The sequence below is a fragment of the Artemia franciscana genome, chromosome 2 (assembly GCF_032884065.1).
Source record: "Artemia franciscana chromosome 2, ASM3288406v1, whole genome shotgun sequence".
Lineage (NCBI taxonomy): Eukaryota > Metazoa > Arthropoda > Branchiopoda > Anostraca > Artemiidae > Artemia > Artemia franciscana.
In genome coordinates this window covers 33,790,712-33,817,406 of record NC_088864.1, presented here as the reverse complement: position 1 = coordinate 33,817,406, position 26,695 = coordinate 33,790,712, and the positions used below count along the sequence as shown (strand labels likewise).

At 36.0% G+C, this 26,695-nt stretch overlaps 1 protein-coding gene across 1 annotated transcript in view; it reads left to right on the top strand.

The window, feature by feature from the left end:
* Positions 1-25,304, top strand: part of LOC136040366 (uncharacterized) — a 50,556-nt gene extending 25,252 nt beyond the window's left edge. The window contains exons 5-10 of the mRNA XM_065724628.1: positions 982-1,094; positions 9,820-9,943; positions 12,633-12,705; positions 14,543-15,255; positions 17,319-17,909; positions 21,235-25,304. Of these exons, the coding sequence (XP_065580700.1) occupies positions 982-1,094; positions 9,820-9,943; positions 12,633-12,705; positions 14,543-15,255; positions 17,319-17,909; positions 21,235-25,091 (5,471 nt within the window). The 3' untranslated portion in view covers positions 25,092-25,304. The remainder of the gene's footprint in view (positions 1-981; positions 1,095-9,819; positions 9,944-12,632; positions 12,706-14,542; positions 15,256-17,318; positions 17,910-21,234) is intronic.
* Positions 25,305-26,695: the final 1,391 nt, after the last annotated feature.

The following is a 26,695-nucleotide window of genomic DNA, read 5'->3' as shown; positions in this document are numbered from 1 at the left end:
GAGGGTCTTGTCATTCGCAGAAGCATAGTTATTGGACTTTTCAACTATATTGAACAAGATGGGTATCTAAAAATTTTACTTATGTGACTTCGGGTGAAAAGGAGCGTGGGAAGGGGGCTAGTTGCCCTTCAGTTATTTTTGTCATTTAAAAAGGGCCCTATAATTTTTAATTTCCATTCGAATGAGCCTTATCATGATCTTCTTGAAAAATTAGTATGATACGATCACCCATGGGAAAAAAGAGAAAAAAAAACAAACAAATAACTACGCACTGTGATCTTTCTTCTGGGATGAAAATTCAAATGTTTTGTAAATGGGAACTTGAAACCTATGCAGTAGGGTTTTCTTATATGCTAAATTTAGTGCATTTAATAAGCTCTAAGCCTTTGGTGGCTAATATTAAACTAAATGAGTTTTGTTTGTTCGGAATCAGGATAAGAAGCCAATTCTGTTGATGTGTCAATTGTTATCTAAATTCTGCTTTTTTTTATAGTTTGGGTCACTATTGGGTCGAGTCGCTTCTTACTTACAGTTCGTTTCCACGAACTGTTTCATCAACTATTCCAATTTCCCGGTGTCACGAATTAACAGAACAAAATTTAGTTTAAATATTCCTTTATTTTATTGATGCCTCCTATGTCTAGTCTATGAGCCCTGTAAGTATCAAGGAGATCGGAGACAAAGAAAAGTCCTGGGATATATTGGGCGCCTTGGATCAAAATGTCACTGTTTTTTATTTAAAATTTTGCATTCATTCAGGCGTCCTATGGGTAAATCATATTCCTGCTATGTCGTAGAGATCGTGAGGTTGAAATGGGATTGAGGATAGCCCCCTCCCACCCCTTAAATGCATAAATGGATTAACCCTTACAGTATAACCATAACGTAAAGTTCAAATGATTCACATCCGTAAATATATTTTTTTAAAGACTCCAAAACGAAGCTGACGTATGTTTACATTATTATTTTGTTTTTCTGAAGGTCCAAGGAGTCCCGAGCCCTTTATTATTGATGAAAAGAATGGTGAAAAGCTTACTCCAAGGGATCGAATTTCCCCTGCAGCCAGACGGAGTAGTGAGGGTTTGGATCTATCGGTAAGAGTTTTCATTGTGAATTTCTCTGCCTGATTGAAACATTACAGTTTAAGATGTGATAAGCATTGGTGTTTTGTTTGTTGAAATCGTGAGCCACAGTCTGTCATTAGGTAAAAGTTTGCCGTAATAGAGTCTATGCTGAAAATTGTGATTTTACAAAACTAGTTTATTATACAGGCGTTCGCAGTTTAAAGCACTCGGGCAGTGCTGGGGCCTCATTTGACTGTTTTGATGTGTTTTAACGAATTAGATGATTATTTTGATTTATTTTTGAGAGTTGGAAAGTGTAATAATGAATAAGATACGTATAATACAATTTATGCAAAATGAGACGTCTAAATGATAATTTAATCATTTTAGTAGTACGAAAAGTAATCAAGATTTTTGTAATATTTGTAAGTTTTTGTTAATCTTATAGATAATGTTTGCTCACAATAGATTTTCTATTATTTGTAAAACTATGTTAACATTAGATAATATCAAAAGATTTAGTTACAATTGGTGACGTAAACTGGGGTTTCAAACCAGGGAGGGGGGTGTTTGCTCCCCTCCCAAGATTTTTAGCCTCCTCCCCTCTATACTTTGTAAAATACCTTTTTTGGGGTTTTTTATTCAAAAATGGCTTTTGTTATTTTTCATTTAGGAACAGAAAATACCCCTCCCAAATTATGAAGAATATATTTTTGACCACTCCTCCTACTTTTCCAAGAACTGACCACACTGGTTAAAACACAGCAATGTGAAACTATTAATATGGATACTGAAACTTTGATCAGTAACCTAGATTAAACATGAGAGCAAGTTTAAGGTGATGTTTTACCTTAAATAATTACCCTGTCTCATCCATTATAAACTTATTAGTTTGTGGGGCCAAACTATTTAGGATTGATTCAAAAACATTGTTTTAACGTTTGACGTTTGAAGCTATGACATTATCTTGTCATAACTTGTAGAGCTATGACAAGACTCTACAAACTCTTTACTCATTAGAACAAGAGATACTAATAAGTGATAGAAAACTAAAAGTTGAATCCTACTTTCTGAATAATCAGCTCAAAGGAGATATCATTTGGACAATTTGGTTGTTTTGGGAGTTCCTTGTGATGCTACTCGCTTTCATTGGAAACCTTCCCAACACAGGGAATGTGTTATTTATGTTGTAGGCTCTTATGATAGACTCCACTTTGCTTAACAATTAGTACAAGATTATGATTTTCTTTTTTTATGGCACTTGGTATTAACCAAGTGACATATAGCGGTCGCAAATTCTGTCGGTCTGTCGGTCCCGGTTTTGCTGCTTTAGGCACTTCCAAGTAAGCTAGGACGATGAAATTTGGCAGGCGTATCAGGGACCGGACCAGATTAAATTAGAAACAGTCGTTTTCCCGATTTGACTATCTGGGGGGGGGTGGTTAATTCGAAAAAAATAGAAAAAATTAAATATTTTTAACTTACGAACGGGTTTTGAGATCTTAATGAAATTTGATTTTTGGAAGGATATCATGTCTCAGAGCTCTTGTGTTAACTCCTGACCACATCCGGTGACATTGGGGGGAGTTGGAGGGGGGACCTAAAATTTTGGAAAACGCTTAGAGTAGAGGGATCGGGATGAAACTTGGTGGGAAAAATAAGCAGAAGTCCTAAATACGTGATTGAAATAACCGGAACGAATCTGCTCTGTTTGGGGGAGTTGGGGGGGAAGGGTTAATTCAGAAAAAATTAGAAAAAATGATATATTTTTATCTTACGAAGGAGTGATCGGATCTTAATGAAATTTCATATTTAGAAGGACCTCGTAACGTAGATCTCTTATTTTAAATCCCGATCGGATCCAGCGTTATTGGGGGGGGGGGATCTTGGAAAACACTTAAAGCGGAGAGATCAGGATGAAACTTGATGGGAAGAATAAGCACAAGTCCAAGATACGTAACTGACATAATCGGACCGGATATGCTCTCTTTGGTGGAGTTTGGGGGGGAGAGTAATTTGGAAAAATTAGAAGAAACGAGGTATTTGTAACTTACGAACGGGTGATCAGATCGTAGTGAAATTTGATATTTAGAAAGATCTTGTGCTTTAGAGCTCTCATTTTAAATCCCGACCAGACCCGGTGACATTGGGGAAGTTGGAAGGGGGAACCGGAATTCTTGGAAAACGTGAAAATTGAGGTATCTTTATCTTACGAATGGGTGATCGGATCTTGCGAATGGGTGAAGGATCTTATGTCTCAGTTGCTCCATTTTCAATTCGAATCGGATCCGAGGACATGGAGGGTTGGAGGGGGAAGCAGAAATTATGGGAACCGGAAATCTTGGAAAACGCTTAGAGTGGTGAGATCGTGATGAAACTTGATGGGGAAAATAAGTACAAGTTATAGATACGTGATTGACATAATTGGAACGGATCCGTTCTCTTTGGAGGAGCTGGGGGGGTGTGTTAATTTGAAAAAAATAGAAAAATTGAGGTATTTTTAACTTAAGAACGGGTGACCGGATCTTAATGAAAATTGATATTTAGAAGAAACTCATGTCTCAGAGCTCTTATTTCAAATCCCGACCAGATCTGTTGACATTGGGGGGAGTTGGAGGAGAAACCGGAAATCTTGGAAAACGTTTAGAGTGGAGAAATTAGGATGAAACTTGGTGGGTAGAATAAGCAGATGTCGTAGATACGTGATTGACGTAACCGTACTGGATCTGCTCTCTTTGGGGGAGTTAGGGATGGGGTTCAGTGCTTTGGCGAGATTGGTACTTATGGTTGTGTAGGACAATGAAAATTTGTAGGCGTGTCAGGGAGCTGCACAAATTGACTTGATAAAGTCGTTTTCCCCGATTCGATCATCTTGGGGGCTGAAGGGAGAGGAAAAATTAGAAAAAATGAGATATTTATAACTTGCGAGTGGGTGATCGGATCTTAATGAATTTTGATGTTTAGAAGGACCTCGTGACTCAGATCTCTTGTTTTAAATGCCGACCTGCATTAAGCCTCGTATTTCCCTTTAAAATCAATCTGTTGATTCTTAGAATTTTTCTAGAGTTCATACCATATGAGCTCTTGGCTCTTACGGCCTCGTCACAAGTGTCATATGAGCTCAGCTCTTGTTCTTATTTGGGATAGTATGAGACAAATTTTAGAGAATCAGGCATCATCCAGTTTCTCATCCAGTTGTTATCATCAAAGACATAATTTTGGACCTTTCAACATCACTAAACAAAATGGTCATCTCAGAATGTTGATTGGATGTGCTTCGGGAAATGATTGACGTGGGGTGGAGGCTATTTGCCTTAAAATCACTCTATACTATTGAAAAAGTACTAGCCCTCACAATTTTCAATCGAATTAGCTCTTTTTAAAGTTTCTATGACAACTCCTTCTATACCGAAATGCCTTGGTCTAAAAAAAAACAAAGAATAATAATAATAAAAAACAAATAATACATGGCGCCCATATTGCTCTTTACTTACGCTGCCTATGATAATAGCACTGACATCCATTAATAGCTTTGCTTGCTGACACTTTATTAATGTATCATGTTATTATTTATGTGCAATTAATCAGTGCTTATATCAGTAACTCAAATACTTTCTAACTTTCTATTTTCTTATCACTTGTCAATTCTTTCTTATTGTTTTTTTATGCGATTTCTTTTCGCCCTATATATATTCCCGTTTTATGATCGATCATATTGACTAGAATCTAAGGGAAACACCCTATTCTCTTCTTTGGGGGAATTTACTTGCAATGATTTAATTATCACTTGGATATTTTTACAAAGCCCAAACTTTATATTTTGTGACAAAATTATTCACGTAGTTCATTACTGCTCTACAAAATTCCATTGGCAGAAATCACGTCATACTTAAAAACTTTTGAAAAGACTTTTTAAAATTTAGGGGGAAGGGGCAAATGCCTTGGGCACACCTAAAGTGCATTATTTTCTTTAAGGATCTATAAGTAAAGGTGAACGGCAAAAATATTTACTGTTCCTGAATCACGTTCTTTACTATAACTATAAAATTCACATTTTAATATGTCTTGGACATCATAAACTGTATGTTACATTAACATTTACACGTTGTCATAGTTCAGTGCAAAGTACGGTGGAGACTCTCCTGCGTAAAACAAGGATTCGAGTTCAAACCACTTTGTGGCAACGGTAAGGAATTATATAGATCCAGTAGACTTTCTTGACTATAAGACCGATTATCACATTCTATTATCAATCAGCTTGTGGCTGAACCCTTGAATGTGTTTACTACAGCTTTTTTATGTTCACTTTGTAAAACTTCTTCCAGGGCTACGGAAATTCTATTACTTTTATCTAAACTATAGTCGCTTCTGGTGTCAAAGTACTGCAAAAGTTTTATGCTACTGAATAAAGTTTGTAGATGCGAAATTTTGTTCTAAAGTTTGTAGATGCAATACAGATCCATTAACATCATCTAAAAATCGATCTAGTCCAGTTAATACATGTAAGTTTTCAAATGAACTATACAAAAGGGTTTGTTTGTCATGCATTATAGTCATGCTAGCTACTATTACGGACGTGCGGATTTTGTATTCCAATTCTTTGAAGTGACTTGCGGCATTTCCCCCATCAATCCAACCAGAAGGACGACCCCCTTTTTTAAATTGGCCTTTTTCTAGATTTTATCGATAATGTTTAAATGAAGTACCAAGTATTTCATTGAAAGGAGTACCTTTGAATATTTCTTGCTCATTTAGACCACAAAGTTCCAACTCTAAAGAATCTGCTTTAGGTTGATTAATTACAAAAAGTAACCGATTGAAAAAGTCATTCATTTCGTTTTCTTGTTCGGATACTGTTGAACTTGGGTGTTTTTTTTACTTTCAAATTCAGAAATCGTTTGCAATTGACTCGTTTTAGTTTATCACTTATCACATTAAGTTGTTTATAGTCTTTATAGTTATGTTTCTTGGGTCCTCCTGACGACAAATCAAAAATATCTATAATGCCTAAAGGTGCATCCTCTTTGAATTTGAAGTTTGCTTCCTCTAACCGTTGAGTGTCGAAATTAGCACTTGTAAGCAACACTACATGCTGAATCTCACCATCTTCGAAATACTGTCTTTTCTTAGCTTCTTCATTATCCTCTGTATTAAAACTCTTTTTGTCTGTAAATTTTCTAATATCCAGTTTAAGGTCAAGATTATTCAGGAAATAATTTTGTGTACCAAACTCACCCTTAGTTGATTCTAAACCTAAATTGTTAATTTTTATGGCACTTGGTATCTACCAAGTGACATATAGCGATCGCAAATTCTGTCGCTCTGTCGGTCCCGGTTTTGCTACTTTAGGCACTTCCAGGTAAGTTAGGACGATGAAATTTGGCAGGCGTATCAGGAACCAGACCATATTAAATTAAAAACTGTCGTTTCTTCATTCAACCATCTGGGGGGGGGGGAGAGTGGGGGGCGGTTAAATCGGAAAAAATAGAAAAACTGAGGTATTTTTAACTTACGAACGGGTGATCGGATCTTAATGAAATTTGGTATTTGGAAGGATATCGTAACTCAGATCTCTTACTTTAAATCCCGACGGGATCCAGAGTCTTTAAGGGGGGAGTGGGGGGGGGGAACTAAAATCTTGGAAAACGCTTAGAGTGGAGGGATCGGGATGAAACTTCGTGGAAAAAAACAGAAGTCCTAGATACGTGATTGACATAATCGGAACGGATCCGCCCTATTTGGGGAGTTAGAGGGGGGAGGGTTGATTCTGAAAAATTAGGAAAAATGAGGTATTTTTAACTTACGAAGGAGTGATCGGATCTTAATGAAATTTCATATTTAGAAGAACCTCGAAACTCAGATCTCTTATTTTAAATCCCGACCGGATCCAGCGTCATTGGGGGGGATCTTGGAAAACACTTAAAGCGGGGAGATTAGGATGAAACTTGGTGGGAAGAATAAAAACATGTCCAAGATACGTGACTGATGTAACCGGACTGGATCCGCTCTCTTTGGTGGAGTTGGGGGGGAGGGAGGGAGTAATTCGGAAAAATTAGAAAAATGAGGTATTTGTAACTTACGAACGGGTGATCAAATCTTAATGAAATTTGATATTTAGAAGGATCTTGTGCTTTAGAGCTCTTATTTTACATCCCGACCAGATCCGGTGAAATTGGGGGGAGTTGGAGGGGGAAACCGTAATTCTTGGAAAACGTGAAAATTGAGGTATCTTTATCTTACGAATGGGTGATCGGATCTTAATGAAACTTGATATATAGAAGGATCTTATGTCTCAGATGCTGTACTTTCAATTCCAATCGGATCCGGGGACATCGGGGACTGGAGGGGGGGGGAAACAGAAATCTTGGAAAACGCTTAGAGTTGAGAGATCGCGATGAAACTTGATGGGAAAAATAAGAACAAGTTATAGATCCGTGATTGACATAATTGGAATGGATCTGCTCACTTTGGAGGAACTGGAGGGTGTTGATTTGGAAAAATTAGAAAAATTAAGGTATTTTTAACTTAAGAACGGGTGACCGGATCTTAATGAAATTTGATATTTAGAAGGAACTCATGTCTCAGAGCTCTTATTTCAAATCCCGACCAGATCTGTTGACATTGGGGGGAGTTTGGAGGGGGAAACCGGACATCTTGGAAAATGCTTTGAGTAGAGAAATCGGGATGAAACTTGGTGGGTAGAATAAGCAAATGTCGTAGATACGTGATTGACGTAACCTTACTGTTACGTCAATCATCTGTTAGACCATCTGGTGGTGGGGGGGAGCTGAAGCGAGATGAAAAATTAGAAAAAATTAGGTATTTATAACTTACGAGTGGGTGATTGGATCTTAATGAATTTTGATATTTAGATGGACCTTGTGACTCAGAGCTTTTATTTTAAATCCCGACCGGAATTAAGCCTCCGATTTTCCTTTAAGTCAATCTATTGATTCTTAGAATTTTGCTAGAGCTCAAACCATATGAGCTCTTGGCTCGTCCGGCCTCGTCACTAGTGCCATATGAGCTCTTAGCTCTTGTTTTTAACTAGAATAGCCTTAGCTCTTGAAACTGTTGACATGTTCAAGATCCCTTATTAATTTTTAACGAGTTTTTATGGAAATACCATAGTGATATGGCAGCTTTGGGAGTTCCTTGTGGTGCTGGTAATGTTTACTAATGGGCCCTTTGTCTTCGAGACGATCAGCCGACGCTTAGACTCGCAAAATGATTTTTAAAGTATCGATTGGCGTTAATACAACTGTGCCAAAATGATGGAATATTGGAGGTTCACTATCCTATCCAACCTAAATTACAGCTATGAACTAGTCTGTGGTATTGTCTAAAGTTAGAGGTAAAATAAAATATACTGCTTGGGCATATCAAAATTCATTAAGGTAAAACCGCGCTGAAGTGTGATCATTTCATTAAACTTTATTGATTCTTTACCTAATATTTCGGCCGATATTTATCTTTACTTGATTTCTCTGTTCTCTATTCTAATTTACCATGATGTTTTTGAGAATATTAAAAGTCTTTTCGTGAACCTTTTGCTGTGTTACAGTTTCGTACTAAAAATAATGATACATGTGATAGAAAAGCTAATGGAACAATGCATTTCAAAGGAATTCTAAGCTCAAGAAGATATAGTCTGGGTATGATGAGTGACCTGTCAGAATTTTTGCTATTTACTCATCATATAAAATTTCAGTATGCACTGTATAAATATAATGGTGATATACCCGTGTGGAGATAATCGAGCTGGATCTTTTCGAAATTGTACTATGTGTGTGTGTGTGTCTTGTTTTTTTTTCTCTCTCTCTTTTTTCCCTATAAAATTTGCTTTTGGTCAAATCCTTACAATTACTTTCTACTATAATTTGTTCACCTCTTCCATTTGGTACAAATAAAAAATAATAACAATTCATCACTGTGAAAAAACATTGAAGCCCCGTTTTCATGTGTACTTAGCTACACATCAATGGCTAGACACCATCACTTTCGACCAATCGAGGCTCCTCAAGAAAGAGAAAACAAGTTATAGTTGGTCAATAATGATTATATTTATACATTGATGTCTAGCTAAGCAAACATGAGTAGGACTCTACTAAAAATGAAGCCTTGAGAGCTTTCTTTTTCACCTAAAAGTGCATAGAAAGTGTTATTTAAAAAATTAACATGTTGTATATAGGTGACTTAATAAAAAATCCGCTTCTCTGGGGATAACGATTCGCTTAATCGTGCTCTTTTTTTATCAGGGATAAAGACCTACTAAGGGACACTTGATAGCCTACTTTTATGCTCTTTGCAGCATATGCAGCATAAGATGACTCTCAGCGGCAATATACGCAGTTCGTTATTGGGAAATGTGTGAGGACTTCCATTAAGTGTGTACATCGATTTGGCCCGAACGTCCGTTGATTTTGAGTATTACCATAGTAAAATAATAGCATCGTTTTTTTATTGCTCCACTGAAAAGAAAAAAAAAAATCAATTATCTCTGTTCTAAACAAAAGAATTACACTTGTCCCTTATTATTTTTTTTTTACCGGTTACGATGATTTTCATCAAATAAAATTAAATTGAAACATTGCTGAATGCTGCTGTCAAGTTCTTACAACATATGTTGATATTTTTCTTAAAATTAATCAAACCACTAGAATTTTTTGTCTGTCATCTAAAATTTTCCAACAAATATTACTGGAAGCTATTTCAAAAGGTGGATGACTATTAAATTTTCTATCTGAATTTGTAGGATGTCGTCGGAGCTATGTTGGCAGATGCTAGTTTCCATGAAGAAGTAGCCAATAAAATCAACCAAGTGAGATCAAGCTCAGAAAAGTTGCCTGATGTGGAAGAACTGGTCGAAAAGTTGATTCGTAAGCTTGTTTTTTGTTTGTTTGTTTTTCAAATCGTCGCTGCCACGTCTACAAGCTACATCAGAGATTTTCATACTTCTGAGATAATTGCCTAAAATCTTTTACTAAGCTCTTTCCAAAGAGTTCCTTAGCCTTTCGAATTGCCCACGTTTCAGAGCCATACTTGACCTCTTCGGTTACCATGGCTTCCAGTATTCTACTCATAGCTCGCAGACTTATCTTCCTATTCTTCCAAGTTTTTTTTTTCAACTGTAAAAAACCCCACTGTGCCTTTGCCTATTCTACTTTTACATCTTACCTGCATCCACAATCTTTAATAATGCTACGCAGTAAGTGAAGCTATCCACTTGATTGATTTTCTCGTTACCTAACAACACCTCTTCCCCTTTATTTGTTCCTAGTCTAAGTGATTTAATCCTCTGGACGTTACTTTTCGAACCTGTTCTTGCAACCCAAATTCTCAAAACTCGAACAATTAATTCATTTTGCTTACATTTTATTTAGGATATTCAAACTGTCGGCAAAATTTTAAGCAGGGGAGAAACTGATGGTCTTTAGTAGTCAGACTAGGTAAATTACTTTTTCGGTCGAAGTACAAGACTTGCGGTCTTTAATACCATCTCCAAATGCAATTATCTCTCCCATAGTGTTTGCGTATCTGTCCCCCCTCCTAATGGGGTTAGTCATAGCCCTAGGCTGTATAAAAAAGTTCGCGTTTTTTTTTTTTTTTTTTTTTATTGGCTCTATCTTGAATTTTGAATGAACTGTTGATAAGAAATGAGTACAAAAAATAATAACAATCCACAAAAATCAATAAAGTTTTATTTTTAGCTTAGGACTACACACGGAGTCGAAGCCAGTGGGGGGAGGGGGGTCACGGGGGTCGTCCTGGGGTATAAATGGGTATTGTTGAGTAGTTGACCACTCTCGAACGGCTTTTTGCACTGAAAAAGGGTACTAGAAGGTCTGATCCTTGGTCAATGAGCACCTTTTTAATTTTGTGTGACCATTTCGGCCAAAGGGGTTGGCCAGGGGAAAAAAAACTAATGCGGAGGAGACGTATCCTATTAACTTTAACCTAGTCAGGCTATTGTGTTGAATCTGAAAGGAGATACCTACGTTATTGAAGTCGAGTTTTGTCTTCACGATAAAACTGTGATACGCTCAAGCTTTTCTTTATTCCAAATATTTAGGCAATGGGGTCTTTTTTCGGCATATCTATGCTTCTTCTAAAAGAAATGGTTCTGTTTTAACTCTCACATGTCCAGTTTTAGTTATTCCAATTTTTATCTTATGCTACTCTAATGTATTTTTTTTTTCTACTTTTCTTAAAGAAGTGCGAAATTTATCGTCTTATATAAAAATATTGTATGTTGTTAAAGCTAGCAAAAGTAGCTACGAAGCCACAATTAGAAACCTGCTTTTTCTAATGCCTCAGTGCAAGCAGAAATTTGTTGTGGAATGTCAGGCTTTGTCCGGAGCAGGTCCTGAATGTCTTAATGTGCGGAGACTTCAGTCAGGTTTGAAGTTTTGAAATGAAATATCTATTGTTTTTTTTTTTTTTGCTTCAACTCACATTGATTATTTATCAAGGAATATTGAGAGTGTTTACAAGCTCATAATGTTGAGATTTTGTGGAGTAAATATAAAAATACACAAAATAAAAGAGTAAGCTTTTTTTTTCTTTTTTTTTTTGCTTTCGTTACTGAAGAATTCAGAAATACATGGATATTATCGTGCCCTTTTGAACATAGATTTAAATTTTTGTTGCGAGAGTACTTAAGTTGTAATATTAAAGAGTAATTTTATTAAAGCTATATGGGGTTAATCTGAATGGGTGGAATTGGATGAGGGCTAAGCAGCATGGTAACTTAGTTTTTTTTATGTACATAATAACTCTGAGTTGTACTTATTCGTAAATGGTGTGTGAATGTATACTCGTAGTTAGTTCATTAATTTCTGAAATAACCTAACTTTAACTGAATACTATTAATAAGTTTAGCATTGTGTAAAGTTAGAACCCTATTCAATAAATTTTGAGGGGGAAAGGAGAGGGTATTGTCCAAGATTCCAAAGGAGACTCTTGTTCTCACCAACACCTGTGTTAAATCCTTACATAAGACTGCTGCTACTACCAACTTACTGCAGCACCCTGGCGTCTGACGCTAATGCAGCTGTGCAGGCTCCTCTTCTACCCAAGGCTCATCCTCTCCTAAGAAGTTGCAATTTCCTTTAAATCCTTATTTCGACTCTTCTTATGTTATTTGGGTATGACGTCCTTTTAATTTAGCCCCAGATGGATGGCCTAAAAGGACTACCTTTGGCAATCCGTCATCTTGCATCCGCAAAGTGTGTCCCAGCTATGTAATCGTTTCTCTTGGTATTGTCATAGAAAGTGGGAAAGAACCACGTTTTTCGTAAAGCTTGCTGTCTCATTTACTGCCAATCAAACGGTTTCCCAAAACTTATAGCTAATGTCTTTTGAAAATATCTGATAAATCTTCCCCGTCTTCCGAAGTGCCTGTGGTTCAGAACCATGCTTGACTACTGTCATGACTACTGATACTACTTGCTAAATACTGAACATCAAGGGCTTTTTTTTATATTTTGTGGTATTTGACCCTCTTTCTTCATTTTTTGTAAAATAGAGAATTGCACGTATTTAAACAGCTCTTTTCTTTTCTGAAAGCTTTCACTGCTCCGAAGAGGGACTTACCATCTAAAAGGAGAGGAAGACGTCTTGAGGAACAGATGAACGGAAGGTAAGCAATATGTCTGTAACCTTTGTTCTTTTTCAGACTAGCAATTAAAAAATCTTAAATGTTTATTTGAACCTAGTATATGAATAAGGTACAAATACTGGGAACATGATAAACGCCAAATGTTACGGTAGTCTGGCACACCGTTGGGTATTTCCTATTGATGTATAGAAATAGGTTTGTATGGAGACCCCGTGGGATATTAAACTAACGAAATTAGATTATCTTTTTCCAGATAGATTATCGTCTAACTTGATCTACTTTTCAAATCGTGATATATTCTAATGTGATTTACCCGTGTTGACTTGTACAAGATAATAACAGGTAATTTTCAAACAAAATAGAACAATCGTATTTTGTTGTTAAAATATATGTAAGATTATCATTTAGGAAGTGTTGCTGTGGTCATACATAGCGGTGGTGAAAATCAGATTCTATTGTTAGACACTGAATCTTTTAGAACCTGTAAAGCATGTAAATATGAGTTTTCATAATTTCATGAATCTGTTTGTTTTAGAATAATAGACTTGTTTATCTATCATTTAGCTCGGTGGGAAAAACTTGAATACTGTAAGGATTTCAAGCATATGAAGCAGGTTTAAAAGTCTTCTATATTTGAGATTCTGCTTTTTTTGCTGAAAAATTTGATTACAATGAAGATCATGAAGTTTGTAGCAGATCTTGTCTTTCTGTCATGTCACATTTTCTGTATGGCCGGTAACTGAAATAATCAAATCATTTAAAGTACTTAAGCGATACTCAGTCAGCAATTAAAATGCTCGAAATTTACCAATTAGCTGAGTTAGTTGTCAGTTTATTGTAATCAATAGTGCTTTTATTAAATTTTTCATAGCCAGTTGGTAAGTAAAACATTCCAAATTTAAGAACTATCTGAGTTTGTTGTACTCAAATTTACTTTTATTAAATTTTTGGTACTCAGTTAGCAACAAAAAAGATATGGAATTTACCAACTGGCCGAGTTTTTGTGTACTCAAACGAGCTTTTATTAGATTTTGATACTCAGTCAGCAGCTAAAATGCTTAGAGTTTATCAACTAGCTGGGTTTGGTACCCTCAGGTGTGATTTTATAAAAAAAAAAAAATGTGCCCAGTCGGTAACAAAAAATCATTTTCTGCATTTCTTGCAGAAATTTTTTTTTTTTTATAAAATTGTCAAATTTTTTTTATCAGCTGCCGAAATTTTAAAGTTTTTTTATGAATGAATGGAATTCTTATTGAAACATCATAAAATAGTTGGGTTAATTTTAATTTAGTTACTTTTGTATCCTTTTCTTCTCATTCATCATCTTCATTTGGACTTTTGATTGTTGAATCGTAAGAGAAAGTGCGGATTGTTGACTCGTAATTTAAAGTGCCTGGTAAATGCAATGGACTGGTCGCACAACTGACTAAAAAAAAATTGTAATCAAGGCTAGTGTACTTTTGTCTCATTTCTTGTAAAATTATGTGATCAAATAAAATAACTAAAAATTGCTCAATAAATTTTTGTTTGTTTGTCCTAGTTCAATTTAAAATGCATAATTTTTTATAGTTTTGGAGTATGTCTATTTGAAATGCGAAAAAATTCCTGGTAGATTCCTTACTTATAAGGTAAGATTCTATAGATTCCTGGTAGATTCCATACCTTATAATGACAGCTAAAATTGAAGTTTTTCTGTAATATGTTCGATCATAAAAAAAATCCTCGGTATTGCTTTCTGAAGGACTTGAATGATGTACCTAATGTTATTAAAAACTTTTAATGGCAATTTTCTTCTTGCATAAAATCCGTTACAAAGTTTTACTTGATTTCAAATTTATTTAGTGTTAATTTTTTGCAGGGATACTAATCCCCCAGAGGTTCCAGAATCAATGCCCAATGAAGTTTTAATCACTTTATTGCCACCTCTTCCTCAAACTTCGAGTGAGCAGCCGTCACTGAGATCATTATCTCGATTGCAGACTCCTGATTTCACTCAAGAACAAGGTGCAACCGAGGCAAAAAATGAACGTTACGCCCATACGGGGCCAAGTTTAGATTTTGATACGGTGCTCAATGCTGCCACTATACCACAGGAAGGGGTATCTATTCTACCCAGTTTTTCACAGAAAATTGAATCAAGTCCCACACAAAAAGAATTGACTCTACCTTCTGAAAATGTAACTACAGCTGTTTCAGTTTCTTCAAACTCTTTTAATAACCTATTGAGTGGTGCAGAGACATTGGTTGACCAGAAGCTTGAGAACAGCAAAATAAATGCATGTGATGTAGTTTTAATCCCAGAAATAGATGACGCTCAGATGCCTTGTTTGGCAACCAATCAGCCAAAAGAGAGTACCGATCTTAAAAGTGTAAAAGTGACGTCTAAAGAGGGCCAAGATTTTCCTGTTATTAGTATAGATACACAGGATACGTTATTCAAGAATTTGACAAACCAACTGCAAGGAAATGAAATTAGCCTCTCATCTCTATTCAAGGTGGAAGGGACATCAGGACAGCCTGATAAACAAGACAAACCTCTTGTTGGAAGGAAAGAACAGAACTCGCATAGTGGTACGATTTTACAACTATTTTGTAATTTTGTTGCATATATCAAGCTGGCCAATCCGCGTAAGAAAACCTCGGTGACTATCAAAAGAAAGAGTATTACTAATCCGGCCCATACGAAAAAAAAAACTCAGAGATTCTGCAAACATTTTCGGAAAATATCAGATAAATCGCAAAAATCATGAGGCTTTTCTTGGGTGGTGGTTGCACCAAGTTGTTCGAATATATACCTACTAATAATTAAAGTTCCAAATTATTTCTAAGGTTCATTCTATTGGAAATTAATTTCTTGTATTTGCACTACATTTCTAATTGTTAAAGTTAGGCTAGTGGCAACTCAGAGCACTTACTTGATTTTGCTCTTTTTTTCTTAAATTTATGTGCTGTTCATTCGCTTCTCTTTAATATTTTCTTTTTATCTTGCAGTCCATTTTATGCTACTATTGATTATAAGACTGCAGTGATCCGTTCAGTCCACATATTTACTAAATTGATTATCAGACACTAAAATTACTGAGAAAAGTTAGCAGGAAATTTAAATATATTATTTTGCAATGTCTGAAGATATTCCATAAATTAGAAATACCGACATAGGAGATAAACTAATATAAATTGTTGATGTTGTCAATAGCTATGATACAAGATTTTGGACTTGATTTGACCTAAAATATTGCTCTTTATTAAAGATGGTACCTTTTATGTGTTTATTCATGCTTGTGTTGTAAAATTACCGTAAAATAAAAACACAGTCAGTAAAATTGGTTAAATAAGGTAAAACTGGTAGAATAGGGTAAAGTATGGTACTCCTTAGGAAATATTGGGTAAAATTAGGGTTTTAGACTTGCCCTTTAGCTACAACACCAGCTGAGCATTTCTGTTGAATCTACACTTTCACATTTTAATGAAATATTTTGATAATTCTGATTTTGCTGGGCTTTAAAAAGGTAATACTCCTTCATCTAGAGTTTCCTGAACTTAATTAACAGACTTGTTCGTCCCTTTAGTAATCTTGTGCCTAGGGTAGCACCTCAGCACTTGGACACTGCCTGATTTCGGACATCCATTTTGTAAAAAAAAAAAAAAACTTTTGGAAGTAAAATCATATTAGCAATTTTTTTTCTATATTTAAACCTAAGAAATATTACCCTAACAGCCTTATATTTTTAAATAACTGCATTCAGCCACATTTTTTATATCATTTACATACTATTTTCATTTATTTATAAAAGCACCGAATACAATTATAAAAGTGGTTTGTAAGACTTCGATGACTTTAATTAACTAAGCAATGGATCATAATAGCAGAACTTTCAGTCACTTTCAGTCGTTTAGATCGTCTTGAACAGGATCTGCTGGCAAATATAGCTCCTTTCCTTCAGATTCTGATTCAGATGACTGTTTCTTTTCCAAAGCCCCCCCCCCTCCAAACAAAATTCCTGGATATGGCCTTAAGGATTATATATCAATTTCTACATCCAACCTCACTTCTTCTCTCCCTTAGAATTAATTCTGTATTTATTTCAAGACTGTTTCAAGACAACTGCTGAAACGCAAGGGCCGTTTAACTAGAATAAGAATTTCTTAATGACAGTGTGGTAAGTAACAGCAGATTTTTTAACAATTGGTTGAAAAGCAGGCTAAATCTTAGAAAAGGACACTGGAACTTTCGATTTCCCATTGACTGGTCCCCCTCCAAAGTTTATTCGACCATACCTTCCACATGGAAAGCCTCTGGGAAAAAATAAATGAACAAATTTTAATTCTTTTAACCCTCCTTTCCTTACCTTGTATACTAGGCTAGTATAGTGACAATTCGTGAATATAGTGCCAAATTTCAAATATAGTGAAAAAGTTGATTAATTAACAGGTTTACTAAGTGCCAATATTTTAAGTTTTTGATGCAAATCTAAAGCGCTCTTGTATGGTTTCCCTAGTTAGACCATCATAGGAATAAGGAACTACTCCAGTTTTGCTCTGACTTTTTAAAATTGTAATACCTTGTCAAATTCATTGAAATTTTTTTCAATGACAATGCAATGCCATGGACAATAATGCTTCGTTTATCTTAGTTTCAGACTTTTGGGCTAGCATTGATATGGCTATGATTGAAGCCAATAAGCAAATAGAACTTGATCCAGCGGCTTTATATCAAAGAGAAGATTCACCGAAGTCACTACTGAGGAATGAAAAGGAGAAGAGTAGTGAAGGAGATGATGAAAGAGACAGTCAGTCATTAATCATAGAGCCAAAAATAGCTGATCAAAAGTCAGCTTCAGTTCCTCTTTTATTACCGAAAAATACTGTGGAGAGTCATCAGCCAAAAGAAGTCTTAGCAAAGAAAAACTTTCGGCGTATTGTTCCAGTGCTGGTGAAAAAACCTACTAGCCACGTTCGAACATTGCATTTTGGTGATTCACCATTGAAAGGTACAACCGAAAATGAGAAAGAAGATCAGTGCCCTGGTGATAAATCAGCATCTGTGCCGTCTGTAACCTCAGAAACAGTGAAGAAAACTTGGGACGAAGGACTCCGTTCTCTAGTCAAAATTCCAGAAGAGGAACTTGTCAGTTCAGCAGCAAGAAAGAAGAGAAAAAAGAAGCCTTTTTCTACTAAACACAAACTCGAAGCCAAAAATAAAAAGCAAGACAACATTATTAAGAGTAAGTTGTTTAATTATTAGGCTCCTGACTTCTTAACTGCAGTTGAAGAAGTTAAATATACTTTATGTTTGATGTAATGGTTTCAAAACACTTTTAATATTTATTCCAACCAATTCCGTTTCATCTTAAAATTAATTTCCTGAAATAATAAGTGTCTAATTCAGCCGTAAGCATGAGTTGCGATATCTAGATGCAAAACTATGAGCCTTCAAATGGCTCATAGACTATTAAATTACCCGTTAGTTCTACTCTAGGATGAATGTATGCTAGACCATCTATCTGCAAGTGAAATGACATCAAAACTGCCTTATGCCAGCTTTGCCTCTCACTCAGACTATCTGTCTTGATTTTTTTTTCCAATTAGCCATGGCCTTTAACTTTTTCATCACAGTCCACCAACTTGATTTTGATTGATATTTATTTAGCTATTTTCATTTAGGTTTGACAAATGACAAAGAAAAGATCACTTATAGACTTCACCCACGCTTTCTTATATCCTACCTTTCTGCATAAAGCTCTTAACCTTTCTGCATAAAGCTGGAGTTAGAAAAACATATACTGTCTCTTTTCCCACTGGTCCTATTTGAAGAGGCTCATCTACAGTCCGGTTCGGGCTGTCGGGTACACTGCCCAACATAATTCTTCTTCTAGTAATTCTAGCTCAAAGACTAGCTGACGAAATTTTACGCATTAAAAATCATAATGAATTCAACATTGTTCATCTGCAGACAGTAAATTTTTTATGGCACTTGTTATTTACCAAGTGACATATAGCGATCACAAATTCTGTTGTCTGTCTATCTGTTTGTCCTGGTTTTGCTAATTTAGGCACTTCCAGACAAGCTAGGACGATGAAATTTGGCAGGCGTATCAGGGACAAGACTAGATTAAATTCAGAATAGTCGTTTCCCTGATTCGATCATCTGGGGTGGGGGGGGTTGGGGGGGGCGGCTAACTCGGAAAAGTTAGAAAAAATGAGGTGTTTTTAACTTACCAACGGGTGATCGGATCTTAATGAAATTTGACATTTAGAAGGATATTGTGTCTCAGAGCTCTTGCTTAAATCCCGACTGGATCCGGTGACATTAAGGAGAGTTGGAGGGGGGAATCTAAAATCTTGGAAAACGCTTAGAGTGGAGGGATCAGGATGAAACTTTAAGGAAAAATTAAGCACAAATCCTAGATACGTGATTGACATAACCGCAAAGGATCCGCTCTCTTTGGGGGAGCTGGGGGGGATTGGAAAAAATGAGGAATTTTTAACTTACGAAGGAGAGATTGGATCTTAATGAAATTTCATATTTAGGAGGGCCTCGTAACTCGAATGTCTTATTTTAAATCCTGACGGGATTCAGTGTCATTGGGGGGAATGGAGGGGGGACCGGAAATTTTGGAAAAGGCTCAGAATGGAGAGATCAGGATGAAACTTGGTGGGAAGAATAAGCACAAGTCCAAGATACCGCGACTGACATAACCGGACGGATGTGCTCTCTTTGGTGGAGTTTGGGGGGGGGGGTAGTTGGGAAAAATTAGAAAAATGAGGGATTTGTACTTACGAACGGATGATCAGATCTTAACAAAATTTGATATTTAAAAGGGTTTTGTGCTTCAGCGCTCTTATTGTAAATCCTGACCAAATCCAGTGACAGTGGGGTAGTTGAAGGGGGAAACCGGAAATCTTGGAAAATGTGAAAATTGAGTTATCTTTATCTTACGAATGGGTGATAGGATCTTAACGAAACTTGATATATAGAAAGGTCTTATGTCTCAGATGCTCCATTTTCAATTCGAATTGGATCCGGGGACATAGGGTGTCGGAGGGGGGAAACAAATCTTGGAAACCGGAAATCTTGGAAAACGCTTAGAGTGGAGAGATCAGGATGAAACTTGATGGGAAGAATAAGCACCAGTTCTAAATAAGTGATTGACATAATTAGAAAGGATTTGCTCTCTTTGGGGGAGTTGGGGGGGGGGGTGTTAATTCGGAAAAAATAGAAAGTTTGAAGTACTTTCAACTTAAGAACGGGTGACTGGATCTTAATGAAATTTGATATTTAGAAGGAACTTATGTCTCAGTGCTCTTATTTCAAATCCCGACCAGATCTGGTGACATTTGGGGGAGTTGGAGGGGGAAACGTGAAATCTTCGAAAACGCTTAGAGTGGAGAGACCGGGATGAACCTTGGTGGGCAGAATAAGCAAATGTCGTAGATATGTGATTCACATAACCAGACTGGATCCGCCCCATTTCGGGGAGTTAGGGGGGTCCAGTGCTTTGGCGAGTTTGGTGCTTCTGGACGTGCTAGAACGATGATAATTGGTAGGCGTGTCAGGGACCCGCACAAATTGACTTGTTAAAGTCTTTTTTCGCAATTCGACCACCTGGGGGGCTGAAAAGAGAGGGAAAAATTAGGCATTTTTAACTTACGAGTGGGTGATCGGATCTTGATGAATTTTGATATTTAAAAGGACCCCGTATCTCAGAGCTCTTATTTTAAATCCTGACCGGCATTAAGCCTCTGATTTTCCTTTTAAATCAGTCTATTGATTGTTAGAATTTTGCTAGAGCTCATGCCATATGAGCTCTTGACTCTTCTGACCTCGTCACAAGTGACATATGAGCTCTTAGCTCTTTTTGTTTCAAGGTTATCGGAGGTAAAAGCTTTGAGGTTTTCTTTCTCTTTTTTGACGATTTCAAAGTTTAGTGTTCAAAAATAAAGGAACAGTGATTAAACTTAAAACAGTAAAAAATTGTAATTATGTGTTGTTGTTTTTTCTTGTGTTGTTTTCTTTTATGATGTTGATTTTGTTTTCTCTCTTTTTACTCCACTATCCTCACATTGTTTTGTGCTGTGGATTATAAATAAATTGTTATGATTATTATTATTAGCATTGTCAGAAGAGAGATACCATACCACTAATAACCAGAATTGGGATTTTTAGTTGAGTTGGCATCAGAATTGGTGAAAATATAGGTATCACTAATATAAACACAGTTATATATTTCTTTTATAAAAAAAGTTAAAGTATATTATATATTATGCTAAGTATTTAATGAATTAGAAAGGACAAAAGAATGATGTAAATATTTATCTTGATTCAATATGCAGATTTATTGAAAGGGTAAAAAACTAGGCGTGCATAAGTCATTAAAGAGGGTGTAAGTTATTAAAGGGCTGCAAACGGTTATGCTTCTGTCAATATTCAAATAAAATACGAACTTTCGTCTAGATTCTCGAAATATTTAAAATGAGCTGTTTTTAACTCTTTACATATCTTTTATACATCTAAGATCTATTTCTTCCTTAGCTTTTTTTTCTTTTTAGAAAGTAATAAGAAGCAAAAGGCAATTTCGAAGAAGATGCGGAACTCTTATGATGCTAACGTTTCTATATCGGAAAATGACGAGAAAAAATCAAAGGAAATAACAGATTCAACCATTAAGTTTGCCCAACAAATCGAAGATTCTTTACAAACCCCTTTAAAACAAGATGATGAGTTAAAGTGTAGTGAAGAATTAAATGAAGAAGAAGGAGGGAGCAAATGTGATGTCTCATGTGCTTCTTCGGGTGAAATAGAAGTAATTAGGAACTGTGATAATGTGTCTGTCGTAGCAGTTGAAGAATCAGTCCAACCCAAATTGCCGCTACTAGTTGAAGACAAAGTGGTCTGTTCATCTCATAGCAAACTTTGTAATGCAGCTGAACAAATTCATCGAGTGTTTGCTTTAAACAGTATAGCTAAAGAGAAGTTAATGGATAGCTCTTCGTCTGTCCGTATTACTGAACCGCAGCAAAGCCGAAGCCTACCAATGAATGTAGAAAACCAACCAACTTTTTCTGAGCCGTTAGTGAATCGAGAAAAAGTGAACTCAGATTGTTTGACTTTAGTGAAACATACATTTGACCCTAGTGACTTTAAAACCCCTTCAAAAGATAGCAATGACTCAATTCCAGCAACACCAGGAAAATATACATTTTCTTCTGAATCTTCAAGCCCTTTTCAGTTATCACTCACCAAAGGTTTCTCTTATTTACCTCTCTCATCAGAGAGTCCTTTTCTTGAAGGCCCCCCTGCTACTCCAAGACTGCTCCAAGAAACTCCTGATTCTAAGGGAGCGATGGGATGCACATTAAACACTCCGAGGTTATCAGAGCTAAAACATGACACTTTTGCCTGCAATATCAGCCCTACACAGGTGCTCCTGAGTAATTATTACCTATCATCAAGTGATAAAAATATTGATAATGGAAGTGAACTTAATCTTTTGAGAAATGAATCTATTGACTCAGCTGAGAATGCTCTGATTAATATTGGTAGCGAGCTTGAAAAGGACACACCTATGAATGGACGCTCAGAATTTATTTTTAGCAAGAACGATAAAAGTGAAGGGCTGGAAAAACTTGTCCAAAATAGCCAGGCTAAGCATGGTGTTGAAATGAGAAAAGAAACTATTCCTGCCTCAAGAATTAGAGAGAATGAACCGATACAACCTTCAGAAAATACTCTCCTACATCAAAAGCAAGAAGAGTTAGTATATAACAAGGTAAGTTCTGGCCAAAAAAACAAAGTTGATCAAAAGTCTAGCCCTAGGCCGAAGAAGAAACGTAAAAGGAAAGAAGAAACTAAAGCAAACGAGAAAAGTAAGAAAAAGAGAATGCTAAAATGTACATCAGAAATCGCTACAGAGGACCTAATTGAAAAAGATAAACCGACAAAAAAAGAAACATGTAGTGATGTTGAAGTAGATGAAAAAACTTTGTTTACTCTTCATGTTTCACCTATAAATATGATTGTGGATGAGTTGGATTATTCCAGAAATACCAAAGAAGAATGTAAAGAAAAGGGTGAGCAGAAAACGGAGCTTCCCTGTAAGCGAACCACTAGATCTCGTTCATGTAAAGAGGAATTTGTGGAATTAGATTTAAACGCACCGCCAAATGTTCTCAGAAGTAAAGTTTGCCGCCGTGATAAAGCTGGTAGAGACTTGGATCTGTGTGAAGCCAATAGAAAAGCTGGATTTCGGGGTTTCTTGGGGTCTGGAGATTCTGCTGACTTTCCAGTATCCAAAGCTAGCTTAATGAACATGCCAGAAGCTGAAGTTTCAGGTTCAAATTTGCATTTTGAGTATACGAATTGTGAATCGGAGGCATTAAAAAATGACGTGTTTACAAAGAAAAATAATAAGAAAAGGACTCGGGTCCGCAAAGATAATGATAGTTATAGAAGAAAAGAGGAAAAGTCCGTGAAAAAATCAGCTGGTCAAAAATCTACTTCTCTCCAATCGCAGGCATCACCAATTTTATCTTTTTCAGGTGACTTTTCATCTTCTCATGATCCCTCGTTCTGTACAGATTCATGGCACACGGAAGACCCTAACCTGGTTTCTGATTTAAGCAGTATAAGTCAATCCATTGTTAATACACCTAGAAAAAATGGTTCATACGATCAAGATAACAGTCAGAATTGCCAATCCGAAACATTAACTTCTGAATGCAAAACCTTAATAGAAGGAAGTTCTGAGTGTGTTTCAAACTTGAGTGACATAACCTCTGCCATAGATAAGCGGGAGGAGATATCATCATCGAAGGTTTTTCAGCACACAGATGGTCCTTCACTGCTAGTGGATAACTTACCGTCTTCAGATACCAAGGCATGTCGTCACCTAAAGGATGACAAATTTCCAATGCAGATGACTTTGTTTCCGGGTATCATTGAAATCCCTCTTGAGCAACTTCCTAGTTTTAATCTAGTAGATCCCAGAAATCTGCATTCCAAAAATACTTTTGAATATGAGTATTTCTCTCCTAAACGACTGCGAAATATATTTTTGCCAGTCGAAAATCCAACTCCTAAAAAACTGTTGTATGGAAGAACTCGCTATCAAGAGAATTCGTCTGGAAACGGTCTTTCGTCAATTGAAGTCCAATCTCCTGCTTTTTACAGAGATCCACATGCACTGCATGGCTCTCAGATGAGTGATATCCCTTCCGTTTTAAGAGAAGATAATCCTAAAGAGTTGCAGTCAGTAGTGCAAAGGGACTTTCAAGAAAATATTATGATAAAGAAAGATAAAGCTTTCTCAGAAGATTCGGATCCTGAGACGTCTCGCCGCCTTTATATTGACTATGATAGCCATGGGAATGAGAGCTTGGTTTCAAAGAACAAGACTGTTAGTTCTAAAAGTAAAAGCAGGGAATCAGCAGAAAGTGCAAAGCCATTAATGGCTTCTACTCCATTCAGAACTAGTGTGAGCAAAAAGAAAGGCAATTCCATTAAAGTGAATAAGACAAGTTCTTCCTTGATATCTAATGGGGGTAGCTATGTGACTGTTTATCAAAAAAGGATGGCTTCAAAGCGAAAAAATGCCCCACCTTCCAGTTCGACTTCTAAAGTAAATTTAAACGTTAATTGGACGTGCGATAGACTTGTTCAACCTTCGTTTAAGGTCGTCGATATTCGAATAGCTGAAGTTGAGTCTTCGGCGCAAAACTTGCGCTCACAAGGTGACTTTCGTGTGCCTAAGATTAACTGTAATTTAATAAACAAAACAAATTATAATCGTGTACACTCCAAAAAGTACAGAATCTCCCAAGGCTCCAGCAGCAAAGTAGACCTCGAAGAGTGTAAGTCCAAAGTTAATGATACCGAACTGATACAAAATGTCAAGCACACTGTTGAATCTTCTGAAACATGCATCAATGGTATGTCACTACCATCTCCTCTGAAAAAGATTCTGTCTCGTTTGTCGTCCCGAGATGTAGTGGTTGAAAGTTTTTGCCCAAGAGACGTCATGAAAGAAACCTTGAAAGGTCTTTCGCTTGAAAATACACTTGTTAGTGAAACTCCTGTGCCCACTTCTAAGATAATTTACAGTTCTAAAGGGGAACCTCCTAAAGTGGAAAACGTCAATTGTGAAACTGTTCAGTGTAGAAAAAACGATAGCACCCACTCTAATATTTTCGTTGACTTGAAAGACCAATTAAAAATATTAAGCAGCAATCCCTCTATTTCTCCGGAAAAGAGGAGAGTTCTTAAGAAATTATCTGTGACTAACGCTGAGCTATTTGATAGTAACTCTGTACCTAGTAAAAGCATGAATAATTACAATTCAGAAGAAGTGTCACCTACAAAACCGAGAAAGGAAAGAACAGGGGATTTGTATGACTTTCTGTATAGTTAAAGATTTTTAGAAGTCTATTCTATCTTTCGAATGTATTATTCTATTGTTATTTTATGTATTTATATTCCCAATATTGTTTATTTTTTTAAATACTTATTTACTCAAAATTCACAGCATATTTGAATGTGAACAGACAAACGTGTCTAATTCGCTTAGTTTTGTGCTTTTTGGTCTTAAATTGAATTACCGTAATTAAATGTTGTCAACCATTGAGTAGATTTGTTTTTCCAATTTTGTGTTTTCTGTAGTTTATTAAGCCAAAGCAAGAAGACAGAAAAGCTTTTGCTATATAGAAAGATTTAATAAAATAAAATAATTCCTTTAGTTGAAAACTTTTATTTTTATTTTAATTATTAAAAAATTAGGTATTATAAAATAAAACTGTTCTTTTTTCTTTTTTTGAAAGCACTTTCTTTGTCTCTTAGAAAGGTTGTGTAGAGCATCACGAACTCTTGATATAATTAGCCTAACATACAAAATAGATTGTGCTAGTTAGAGACGAAAGTTACTCCATGTGGCTTGGACTATTGGATTTTGTTTATTTTTTAAAATTGTACAATCAAGATGCGCCAGAAATCTTTGTCAAATTCTTCTTCATAACCTCTAAAATCTAAAAACAGTTGAAATCCGCTTCCACCGGATTTCAACTGTGTATTTACTAGCGAATGTAATCATGGAGCTTTGTCTTTTTAAAATTCTGCTGTCAATTTTCTAAACGAAAACCTGTGACGAAAAAATTACTAAGTTTCATATAGCCTGAGGGTCTTCAAGACTTGCCTTGTTAAGGTTTAATTCTGCCTGAAAAGGGTTTTTCAGTTCACGCTTTATTTTTATGATAACGACTTTCAATTGCAACCCTGGCCTTGGAAGACGGTATTAGTGATGGGCCTTCTTTGTAGATGAGCTAAATTCTGTAAAATTACTAGACGATCTATCCTGAGCCCTTCGCTTCTAACAAAAGGCAGGTGTAACTTTGGCTTGAAGATATTACCTTCAGCAGATAGTTGCTTGTTTTGCATGTTTGAATATAAAATCATTCCTTGTTACATTAACTTTTGCCCCTGCAAGAGAGAGCCTACTCCTACGCTCTGCCTCTATTTTCCACTGTTAACATGTCAACACAATAATAATCTACGCATCGAGATATTGTCGAAACTAATTAAAAAAAAAATTGCTAAGAATAAATCTAAGTTTTATTAACGTTATGAAAACGTAGCTATTAAATATTCGTCGACAACACACTTTAAATTTGGAGGATATTGAAGAAAGCTATTGTGAAATTGAAGTATTTATTTAGAAAAAAATCTAGAAAGAAAAAAACCATTTAAGATCATGCACCGTCGTGTTCTTCTCCAGCTGTAAACGTTCTTTCTTTTTTTCACAATTTTGCTTCAAATTTGTTTCTTAGAATTCTTAAATGTGTTTCTTGTATCCTATAGCTAAATCACTGTTAAACGGCGGTCTTCAGTGGAAAAAAAAAACTCTCAAAAGACTAGTTTTTTTTCAGTTTATGATTTTTCCTATTGAAAGGGGCAATATTGTGAGCTAAAGTTATCCGAACCAATACCTTGAGAGGTTTTATTATGGTCATTAGAAGAGCATCG